This window comes from Biomphalaria glabrata, chromosome 18 (genome assembly GCF_947242115.1).
Source record: "Biomphalaria glabrata chromosome 18, xgBioGlab47.1, whole genome shotgun sequence".
NCBI lineage: Eukaryota > Metazoa > Mollusca > Gastropoda > Planorbidae > Biomphalaria > Biomphalaria glabrata.
This window is the reverse complement of record NC_074728.1, coordinates 20,281,497-20,294,010: the sequence shown is the minus strand read 5'-3', so window position 1 is coordinate 20,294,010 and position 12,514 is coordinate 20,281,497. Positions and strand designations below refer to the sequence as shown.

The 12,514-nt window shown below is 36.8% G+C and overlaps 1 protein-coding gene across 2 annotated transcripts in view; it reads left to right on the top strand.

The window, feature by feature from the left end:
- The window catches only part of LOC106052236 (centrosomal protein of 78 kDa-like), a 150,231-nt gene that overhangs the window by 5,043 nt on the left and 132,674 nt on the right, over positions 1 to 12,514 (top strand). For both annotated transcript variants that reach the window (XM_056016710.1, XM_056016709.1), the window contains exons 5-6: positions 167 to 239; positions 2,244 to 2,347. In XM_056016710.1, the coding sequence (XP_055872685.1) occupies positions 167 to 239; positions 2,244 to 2,347 (177 nt within the window). The remainder of the gene's footprint in view (positions 1 to 166; positions 240 to 2,243; positions 2,348 to 12,514) is intronic.

Sequence of the window (12,514 nt, the reverse complement as noted above, 5' to 3'; positions counted from 1 at the left end):
ATAGTTGTTTTAGTAACTCTACCCCCCTTGAAAATTTGTGTTCGTTCCGGAAAACTTCATTTTTTTGATCAAAATAATTCGCACTGAAAGAGTTAAAGATTCTTAGTTTAGTCTTGTTTAAGATGTGAGATAAAAAAAAAAATAATTTTGTGTCTTTCTCTTACAGGGTTTGTTAAAAAGTACTGTTCTAAGGCATGTTTCTTTGGAGTACTGCAGGATTGGAGACTTGGGGCTTGAAGGTAGGTCAACATCTTCTCAATCTATTAACTTAAATACTGTGGAGATGGGTGGATGAAATGAAACAACTTTGTAATCAACTGTGCAATGGTCATCATGCGTTCAACCATTCAACATAAAGTTTTGGTTTGATTAAAACTTTTTTTTTAATAAACATCTGTCGACCAATCCTGTAAGAAAAAGTAACAAATTTTAAAAAGGTAAAATAACTCTTATCAATCTTGCAATCTGTTTGGCAGGTAATGTAAAGGTCATCTGTCTGTATGGCTGATGGTTGAAAGAGGTGTCATGTGCCCAGCACAATGGCCACCCTTACTTTCCAACTACTGTCAGGTATCCATCAGACTTGGGTGGTCTCAGGGTCATCCTAGATATCCCCAAATTTATAATCCCAGCCTTCACCAAGATTCAAACCCTAGATCCCTCAGTTCCAAGGCCAAGTGCTTTACCACTCAGCTACCATGCTCCGCTATTATGAGACTACATAGGAGAACATAAATGACACTACCTGGGAATGTATTGCTGATCATTATCATTTTTCATTATGCTTAATCCTTTCGGACTCATTGTAGTCAACACATTTAAATATTATTTCACAACACAATTGGAAGTAAACATGAAGTATGCTTGAGGTGGAAGTCAGGCTGTCTCAGGCTTATTATTTTCCCTTACTTCATATGTCCAGTGCTGAGAGCATACAAAATTAATGAGCTGTTTGAAGCTTCTTTACCTTCTATATGCTTTATGAAGTTTACCATTTTTCCATATGAGTCTGTAACTAAAAAGACAAATCGTTTCAATGATGCAGACATAATTACTAGACTTCTATCCTTGAATTCTTATTTTTTTTTACAAGTCTCATTATAAATTTTTTTTTGTGGTTATATTATTGTCCATATTGATTCTAAATTTGGGAAAGGGGTCACTTTATGTTTTAAAAAATAGTTTTGTTATGCAATAAATTGTTAGAAATCTTCACCTGATTGCTAACAAAACTATTTTGGTTTCTAGTTAATGGTGTCCCAGGTATGCTATTCTGCCTAAACGTGGCACTCGGGTGGAAACGATCATTTGAGGAAGTGATTAGGCTAAATGAATAGCAAAACAAAACTTCTGTGAGAGTGTCCAAGGGAATGCGAGAGCTTTCTCATTGTGTGTGCAAGTTGAATCCATGTTCCGTTCCTCAAGGGACCATTACACTATTGGCGAGTCCTGCACAGTTAGCTTGGTACAACATAGAAAAATGGCGGAGTTTCCCGGTGTACTCAGCCTTTGGCCATGCATTCTAGTCCATGCGCCCGGAGTGCCAGATACATCGGAAAAAACAATGCTTTACATAGGCATTGACTTGGATATCTTCCAGACAGAACGGTTTTTCAAGCAGGCTTACATGCCTAGAGCTCGAAGAGCCTTCGGCTCAGCTCTTTTGACAATCAAACGGTTAATAGTGTTAGTTTTTTATGTTACATGACAGTGCGGTCCATCTTGTATTTTTCTTTATAAACAGAAGAAGTGTATATCTTTTCGGGTCTTATATAGGTCTCATTAGCTACATTAGGAGGCACAAAAAAAAACAAACCAAAACACTCAAACCTTAGATGACAAATATTGTCATTATCGTATCACAATGGACTAACTAAAGACAACAAATTAAAGAGAACAGTAAGAAACATTTTATAATGAATTAGAAGATATCTATGTTATAAATCTACCATTGTCTGACAATGGTTCTGTCTGCATTGGGTGTAGCAAACTATGTAGGTCACAGCTGCCTAAACACATTAAATACTCATCTCCTCTTTAATCTTGGTACTCAAAAGACAAGCCTTATTATTATATTATATTGTAAAACATATGAGAGATTCTTCTTTATATAAAGCTTGTTAGTGCATTTAAAAAAATAAATGCACAGGTATACAGGCAATACTCTGATTGAAATAATAATAGCAATTTTTTAATGCTTTGAGAATCTTGTTTGTTAAAATTCTTGTTTTTTTTATTTGTAGTCCTCTGCAAGGGATTAAAAAACACAAAGAACATCAACTCAGTTAATTTGACTGGTTGCAGCCTGTCGAGTCGAGGTGCGGAATTATTAGCAGCAGTCATTAAGGTAGGTGAAGTTTTGTTCACTATTGTGACACGACATCCCACAGCTTGTCATTCATGCATGCACTCACACACACAGAACTGTATTGACACTGTAGACTGATACATGTCGATATAAATAGTTCTAAAAAGAAATCAAAATTTATTGTGGACTATGACTCAGTGTCAAACATAACAAAGCTAATTTCGAGATTTGAAAAGCCAAATTTTGGTTTTGAATATTATGTATAAAATATGTTTGATCATAAATTTTAAGTATTCTTTTTCTTCTTCAGTCTCATTTTATGTTGGGTGGTTCAAAAGAGTAGTCCTATATCTGCGATGAACTTTGCACTTTACACATAAACACAAACAATCCTACTGTTATACTGCACTAGTTTTCAGATCTGGCAGCTCTCCATGTAGTTTTTGTTCTAATATTAAATGTTTGCTAGAAATTTCAACTCTCTTTAGAAATCTAATCTAATATACAAATTTATATTACAACATGTAAGAAGTTTGTCTGTTTATTTATTGTGTATAAAAATTAACACTATTTGACCACTCTGTAACTGTGTATGAATGTTTTTTAAATCTTTAGAGAACCTCTAGGATAATTTAGTACACATATAGTGACATTAGAGTAGGACAAATTTGTACAAATTTGTACATTACACATACAGTGTCAGATCACAAACAATGACTCTTAAACATACAAAGTCACTTCACAAAAACATACAGAGTCACCCCATAACAATGAAGCTATACACACACATAAACACCACCAATCCTACTGTTATACTGTACAGTCTTATTGTTTTCTTTCACAACATTATATTCTTGTTATGTGTTATTTTAGACTCTCTTGGTCCATAATAGCATTTTTGAACATCATAATTTGTACTTTAATTTGTACTTTGTTGTGAAGAAATAGAGAAACTGTTTTTGTACTCCTCTACCCAGAAAGAAATTGCAAGGGAGAGAATTTTTGGGTGACCTCACCTGAAAATGCTACCTTGGCTTTAATGGATAAATAATTAACCTGGCTAGTTGACCTCATTAACGGATCAATATCTGCCAGTTAAATCAATAATTACCACTCTGATGGGGTTTTTCAGGGTGTTTTGCCTTGGGCTGATTGCACTGATTTTTTTGAGTTTTGTGTAAAATAAATTATGCTTTGAAATTGATCTCTTATAAGTAAACGTTTCTCCCACTCTTCTCTGCCTCTCTGGTCAAGTGGAAATATCTCACTGGCTGTTCCCTGACTGTATGTGTAGCGTCATTGTTATGAAGTGTCATTGTTTGTGACCTGACACTGTATGTGTAATGTCACTATATGTGTAGAGTCCTTGTGTTGTTAGTAATTTCATATATGTGTAGATCTACTGTGATACTGTATGTGTAGTTTCTACTGTGATACTCTATGTGTAGTCTCTACTGTGATACTGTATGTGTAGTCTCTTTATCTACTGTGATACTGTATGTGTAGTCTCTACTGTGATACTGTATGTGTAGTCTCTTTATCTACTGTGATACTGTATGTGTAGTCTCTTTATCTACTGTGATACTGTATGTGTAGTCTCTTTATCTACTGTGATACTGTATGTGTAGTCTCTTTATCTACTGTGATACTGTATGTGTAGTCTCTTTATCTACTGTGATACTCTATGTGTAGTCTCTTTATCTACTGTGATACTGTATGTGTAGTCTCTTTATCTACTGTGATACTGTATTTGTAGTCTCTTTATCTACTGTGATACTCTATGTGTAGTCTCTTTATCTACTGTGATACTCTATGTGTAGTCTCTTTATCTACTGTGATACTCTATGTGTAGTCTCTATCCACTGTGATGTTGTTTGTGGGTTATTCCTTGCATTATGTGTCATGTCCCTGCCTATTCGAAGCTGAAGTGTCTCGTAAGCCTGTATGGGTTGCAAGTTTGCAAGGTGTAGGCCATGGTCTCGATTCTTATTCATTGTCTTAATTACCAACTGTTTAAACAAGAGATTTAAAAAATTGTAGGACAATAATAATAATAGTAATAACAAGAGTACTGACCCAGGACAGACAGCTGTGACAGTTCAAGTTCTTCAACTCGTGGGAGTTGTCTACCTTTCTTTCCCTTACTATTAATAGATTTTAAACTGTATCTTCTAGTTTTCTTCATCTAAAATGTGAAATCACAATAACAGAAAACACATATGGGAATCACAAGAAAGCCAAAATTAAAGACTTTTATTTATAGTTGACTAGTTTGTAGCTCGGCTTGTCCTTTTCCATTTGTTTTTGTGCTGTTTGATTGTAAAATATCTTCCTATACGAGTGATGATTTCTAATAAGCAATATAAAAAAAAAAATCCTTTTTAAAAAAAACAACAAACTAACAAAGTTTATCTAATGGGGAAGAACTCCATCCTCAAAACTATATCTACCAATAATGTACAAGCTATTTCCCTATATTAAACAAAATAATTAATTACCAATGAATATTTGTTTAAAGCATCAACTTAATGGGAGAATGTGTGAGGAATAAATATTAACAATTATTTAATGGGACTAAACCCAACAAATGTAGCCACATATGTGAACACCGAAGTATCAGTTTCCCTTGTTGCTATTAAACACATAATTCATTACTAGTTATACATTGTCTGTTTGGTTTCATTTTTTATTATTCATCTATGTCTTGTCTATGCAATCGATTAATTATGCGAAGTTTCAACTTGATCCGATAATGGGTGTGGGAGAATTAACGTGTACACACTTTTTACCAGACAGACAGAGTGAGTTGATATAAGCTTTGTAAAAATATGTAACAAACTAGTCTTATGATTGCGTGAGTAGAAAAGAACAGTATATGAATTAAAATCTCTCCGATAATGATTTAAAAAAAAAACTGAAACAAAAAACAACAAAGATTACTCAGATAAGTTTGTTTCGTAAACATCGGACGACGTAAAAGTTTTGTTATGAATGAAATTATGAATGAAACATTTTGTGCTTTCACGCACACTTGTCCTGATTCCCATTACTAGAGAATGTGGACATTTTTTTTTCTCCTCTATCGAAGTAAATCAATTATAGTGGGAGTTCCTTTTTTTTTTTTCTCTTCACAACAGCCGTATGTACTCAAAGAAAGATAATGCGTTTTTTTTTCCTATCTCGCCAGTGAGTTATCGACCCTGGTCTGATAGTAAATGTAGATATATAATATATTATATAAAAGTAAAATAAGAAGAAGAAGAGAAAAAGGCATTAACCTCTTTTGTTATTGTCTTCCTCAACCCCTCCCCCCCCCCTTTTTTTTCCCAATTTTTCCCCCTCTTCTTTTCCCTAATGTCCCAGGGTAAGAAACGTGGACGAAAATAATTATCTCCCTTGTTTTCTTACAGGATTTTTTTTGGTTTCATTTTTCAATTTTTTTCCCCCTTCCCTCTTTCGGCCCCTCCTCACCATTAAAAAGATGTAACTACTTTCTTTTACATGAAGACATTTTTTTTTTTTAAATTCAATTCATTGGAACTGGAACAATCGAACATGTCATGCTGACCCACTTTCTGTCCTTTTATGTGTTCAATACGCCCCCAAATTGGATGTTTGTTTATCACGTCGCCAGAATCTCTAGTGAGAAATTTTACTTCAGTGCTGAAGTAAGTCTGATCTGGAATATTAAAAAAAAAAATAATTTTCCCACATGGTGGAAGTTAATATTTTTTTTGTATGGGTCAGGACATGGCTAATAATAATAATACGGCTTGTCTTCGTGTCCGAAGATTAATGTGATAGTCTACCAATGATTCCACAGTCGTTTTTTGAGTCAGGACATGGCTTCCCATGATTCAGCAGCCGTTTTGTGTGTCAGAGCATGGCTATCCATGATGCAACGGTCGTTTTGTGGGTCAGGACATGGCTACCCATGATTCAATAGTCGTTTTTTGAGTCAGGACATGGCTATCCATGATTCCGGCTGTCGTTTTGTGTGTCAAAACATGACTACCCATGATTCAGCAGCCGTTTTGTGGGTCATGGCAGGGCTACCCATGATGCATCAGCCGCTTTGTCGGTTAGGCCGATAATTCCTTAATCACCTACCAGAAAAGTCCGGTCAACAAACAGTATTTTACTAGTGTTGCCAGCCGTAAGATATGAAAGTATTTTCGGTAGAAATGCGAAAAAAAAAATCCATCATATCCTTTCTCTTGGGAAGGCCCCGGGGGCAGTAGCCACGCCTGTTCTCCCCCAAATCCAGCCATGGTTTTACTTCTGCTGAGGTGCTTATGCTTTATTTCATCAACAGAATATCAATTTTTTGAAAATCATGATTGAAATCTCTGACCTATTCACTTGCATTTTCGAGTATTGTTTTTCCTCATCATTGTTGACCAGCTTTAGATAACCCTGACCCTAACACAACCCATCGTTGCATTTTCGAATGGACCTCATTCTCCAAAACGAACTGTCACGTGATTATATTGATAAAACAACGAAAAAACCGTTACTTGGTATCCATTGTTGATTAAAATTAGATCGTAGTTTGTATGTTATGTTTTGTGTAATGCACAAATTGTAAGACAAATTTCCTTATGGATAATACATATTATTATTATTATTATTAGAAGGCATAGAGAAGCACGTGACTCGATGTTGTTTGTTTACGATAGGTGAATAAGGTCCATTTACAATGGTTCTTATTCACCAAAACGAACCATCGCGTGATAACCATTGATAAAACAATGGGGAAAAAAAAACACTGTCACATGTTGTATAGAACAGTTAAGGAAGCACGTGGCTCAATGTTGTTTGTTTACGATTGGTGAACGAGGCCCTGTAGGGCCTTGAGGTATGGCTCCCTTTATAAGTCTAGGTATTGTATGTCATTGTAAAATACAACTTGCATTTACCTAGACATTCAAAGTTATTATGAAGTATAAAATACTGAAATAATAAACGTATAACTTTCCAATATCAGTATTCATATCAAACTGAAGTCATATTTTGGAGGGCGCTAAACTAAAGCTTGTGTAGCTTCTACTTACAATCCTGCACTGTATCACTGCCCTCCCGAAAGCTTGTCTCCATAATTTCTACATAGGGTGCAGGCTAAAACGTTGCCTCCCTTTTCTCTAATACTTCTGCATGCTCTCCCTTGTCTCAGTCACACTGTTCAACAATATGGGGAACTCTTCCCACTTCTGGTAACTATTAAGGCAGTGGTTCCCAAACTTTTTCTGTAATGGAACACTTCCCACGTTCTGAGTATTAAGCGGAACACTTTCCTTAGTTTTTAGAGAGATTAATACACGTGGTGGCCTACTAATTAGATATTGCAGTAGTTCTCGGAATACCTATTCAGGTCACACCAGGGTTCCGCTGGACACAGTTTGGGAAACACTGTATGAGGGAATAGAAAAAACTGGCGCATCTCCATCTTATTTTTCCCCAACCCTTGGGTCATTTTGGAAAGGGTTTGGGTGGAGGGGGGGGGGTGCTGTGTTGTTTGTACCGTTATTATTTATTTTGTAGCCACCGTCTCTCGCCCAGCCCTCTATTTCCAGGCTTGTGATAATGCATCATTCTGCACTTTGTGTATTCCGTCCCCTCACACTGACACACACACACATAAACACACACACACGCACACAAAAGAGTTAGGAATACACACTATCAAGCAGCCAAAAAAGAATGGACAATTTTGTAACAAGGGAATCTACTCTCTTGGGGTTGAAATCAGGATTTGGCAAGGGCAAAGAATTCGAGAATTTTTTCGAGACTTTTTTTTTTGTTGAGAAATAATTTGTTCTGAGCTTTGATCTGGGTCTAACAATATAAAAGACAAAATAAGAGAGAAAAATACAAACAAACCCTACAACTTTGAAAATTCTCAGCGTAAGTTAACAGTAGAAAATACAAATGACACAACATCTCCAACGTAAGAGTACATTATTTACTCATATATTTACATAGAACTGATTATGATTTTGTACATCACAATCTTCGGCTCTCTACCCTTAACAGAACTCCACAGAGTTCACTCGTTATAGATCTAGAAGGCCTCAACACTGGCCTGCAACGTCTAAACCTGTGCGCAGTGAAGAACAATAGCTCGTCGCCACGTCACAGGTCTCTACAACGATTGGTCTCCACTGCCCACAAGCTGCGACGCTGCAGGCCAGTGTTCATGCCTTCTAAGAGGATTGGTCTCGCCTCATCCCCCGCCACACACACATACACATTTGACATTAACTCGCGTCACAGACATACACAACAAACAAACAAAACCAAACAACACGACAATAGTAATATTGTTGCAACTCTAGGTTAGGCGCTCAACGAAAAGGCAGGCAACTCAACACAGTTTAACAAGAAATAAATAGTTGTGTTCATTCACTAGGACTAACACATAACATCCTTCAGCTTCCTCAAAGTCTTACTACTAAGTATACCAGTCCTTTGCTACTTAACCCGAATGTGGACCAACGACAGCCTTCCCCGCTTCGCTCCCAGGTCCCTACTACAACCTTCAGGCAGCACAAAAGTTGGCCTCTTAGTTTCCCAAACATTCAGACTCTTCACAATCCCTGATGCACTGTTCTTCTCTCCATTCTAGTCTCTTCCTGTTTACGTTCAACAGTGCGCTAGTGCGCAATCTCAAGCACTGGTGCAAGGCAGGGTTACAACAATATGTTAAAATAGATAATTGAAAAACACGTCACTGTAAGATAAATGACACGTTTCGTTAATAATCCAGTGTTTGTTCCTATTACTAGAGCTAGTGTTGTACGTATTGAATGAAACGGCTTCACCTTCTACACCAGCGGTTCTCAACCTTTTAAGCTCGGCGACCCCTTTTTACAATCCCCCACTCTGCCGCGACCCCATCCCCACCCCACTCTCACACAGCAATAGAAGAATAGACTAAAACAATCCAAATTTTCGATGGTCTTAGGCGACCCCTGGCAAATCGTCAATCGACCCCCAGGTTGAGAACCCCTGTTCTACACTTAAAAAAAAAAGCCACCAACAATTCACTTTTTTTTAACGAATGTTCCCTGAGATTGTGCCAGCCTCGTATTGGATCCGTCGTCTGTCTCCCTCGTTTTTATACAGAGAGTAATAAGCAGAGGGAAAGCCCTCGGGGGGGGGGGGCAGTGGTGTTGAATTCAGTCTAATAAAGTCGAACCCTGAGCGGATCCTAGAATGTGAGTAGACTTATCAAACCGTGTGGGTTGTTAGTGTAGAAGCGGGGGTTTCATACCACGACATAGTCACTCCCCTCACAGAAATTAAAATGAACAGATAAAAACAAAATGAACAGATACAAACAAAATGAACAGAAAATCAATTGAACAGAAAATGAAATGAACAGAAAACAAAACAAGCACTAGAAAAAAAGAATACTTTTTAAAAACTAACCTTTTTTTAAAGGAATGAAACGCGAACTACTGCTATTTATTTGAAAATTATAGGGTTTAGCTCCCTTTCTGCTATACAAAACAACATTAATTAATTAGTACTAAATGATTAATTAATTGTTTAATTTTTGGATGGATTCGTGCATTGTTATCGACTATGAATAATTATGCAAAATTTCAACTTGTTCCTAGAATGGAAAGTGGGAGGTAAAACGCGTCGAAACGTAATTAGGGGATTAAATCCATATATAGATCCACAACTCTCATTAAGTAGCATTTATTCCCAATATTTCGATATGAAAATAATTAAGCATCAGCAACACAGAAACTAGCTATTTATTAATTTTTTAATTGATTCATGTCTTGTCAGGTTCAAGAAATAATTTTGTAAAGTTTTTACTTGATCCGACAATGGGAAATGGGTGGAAAAAACTTTGTACCAGACAGACAGACAAAGTGAGTTGATATAAGCTTTGTAATGAACAGAAAAGAAAATGTTCAGCCTTTTAAATAAACAGAAACAAAATAAGATTAAAAAGAAAACACCTACTAGAGATGAGACATTTTGAGATTATGCATACATCCGTAGATTATGACGCGCTCTCTGCAACAGTATTGATGACGGACATACATGTGTGTATTCTGTTTGACCGTATTGACCTTTGTTGAGCTCGTGATTTCGTTCTTGACGGACTGACCTGGCTGGGCTAATTAGAGATGTTGAACACATGCTTTGCTAAAACGTCTGGTTTGAATTAATGGTGTTAGGAACATGTCAGGATCTATATAATGGCATGGAGATAGTTAATAGAGTTAGAATTTCTTCATTGCTTTGCTGTGTGGTACGTGGGTGATAGTTAGAAAGAAAACAACTTGAAAACATGAGAGGCTCAGTATATTGTAATAACTTAAGTGAGGCAACTCAACGAGACATATACGTTTATTTACACGACATCACAGGTACACAAAACAACATCTATCTTAGGCACAATCTTTTCACCTCGGCTCTCAACTTGGGAGGAACTCGTTCTCTTCTCTTCCTAATGTTGACATCATAGACATAAATAAATATAGACTGGCCGAAGGAAGTAACTTCATGTAACTTGAAAACATGTATATCTATTGTATTCGGATTTCCGAATTATGAAACATTGCATGATCTTCATTCTTAAAGATTAAACAAAACTACACTGCCTCCTTATTTACAATATATGTAATACTTATATAGGTTATGGCTGAAATAGATATGAATACTTAACTTTTATACTGCTCATATATGCTGTATAATAAAGTACACAAAATTGCAAGTCACACATTTTCGTTTCATAAAACTCTTTAATCGGCCAGTCTATATTTATTTATGTCTATGGTTGACCTCCTTCCCAGTCTAGTCTATAACAGTGCCCACCTTCTGCACTAGCTTAGATGGCGGTGCGCATGGCAGAGTTATAACAATATGAACCAAAAAAAAAAAAAAAAGTAAAATTCCCCTTTCAGACCTTGCGATCTATATGGCAGATGATTTTAAGGTCATGTGTCTCTATAGTTAATGTTTAACGAGCAGCTTATCATGTTGCAAGCACAACGACCAACCCCTTTTACTTTCTCCAACTTAAGTCATGTACCTGAAATTCAAAACCCCAGACTTCACCGAGACTCTAACCCGGGACTCCAGGTTCGGAAGGCAGGCGTCATGCCCCCCCCCCTCTTCACGTCTCAGTACAAACATGCCTCTATATTAGATCTGATCGTTACGCCAATTTGTTAGTACTCTTCATACTAACTCGCCAAGTGGGAGAACAAAAAACAACACAATGAAACATTGCACTCTATTCAGAAGAAATGAAGAAACTAAAAGTGAATAAAATAAATGAGAAATGGACAGGCTCCCGAGAAAGATGACGCCTATTTTTAATAAGTTAACCCGACAAGACCAACGTCTAATCTTTCGACTCAGGACCGGACACAACAGAATGAGACGACATATGTACCGGAAGCTCAAAATTGGAACCAGTGAAATCTGCCCATGTGGAGTGTCACCAGAGAATGCTGACCACGTCCTCCAAAACTGCTCTCTTTACCAAAAGGCCGAACAAGACACTGGCCCCAAAACACCTCAGTAGAAAAAGAAAACTATATGGAGAGCTCCCTGATTTGGAAACCACTGCGCAGTTCATCTCATGTATTGGTCTAGTCATCTGAACGCTCCAACATGAAAATGAGAACGAGGAAGAAAAAGAAAAATACTAATTGGACTTGGCAGTACTTATGTCCCTAGCACGTGAACTGAGCTTATGTTTTTGGGTTGTTGTTTTTTTTTTTGCCCTTAACACAATTGTAGATTTTTATAACAACGAATGGCCGTATATGCCGAGTAAGAAATGTCAGGCATTAGCTTCGGATTGGGTATATTTTTAATTATTTGACATTCAACCATCACAAGAAAAAAAAATCAAGCTAGAATTATATTATTTTATTTGGTGACTAAATAGAATCACTCCATGAGTATATGTACAATCAAATAATAGATAACAAGTTCATCCTCCAGTAATTTGACCCTCGTCGGTACTGATAACAAAGGAAATACTTATTCATGTTTCGGGCCATGATCTCCTTAGGAAAGAGTCTGAGGTTGATACACGAGGGCAGCCTTTTCGGTAAGGCGTAATGTTTATGTAATTTATTTTAGAGGACTAGTGTCGGTGTGTACACCAGCTTCTTACTTCAACAATGTCAACGTCAAATCCTCCTCCTCGTCGTCGGTGAAGAGATCGTT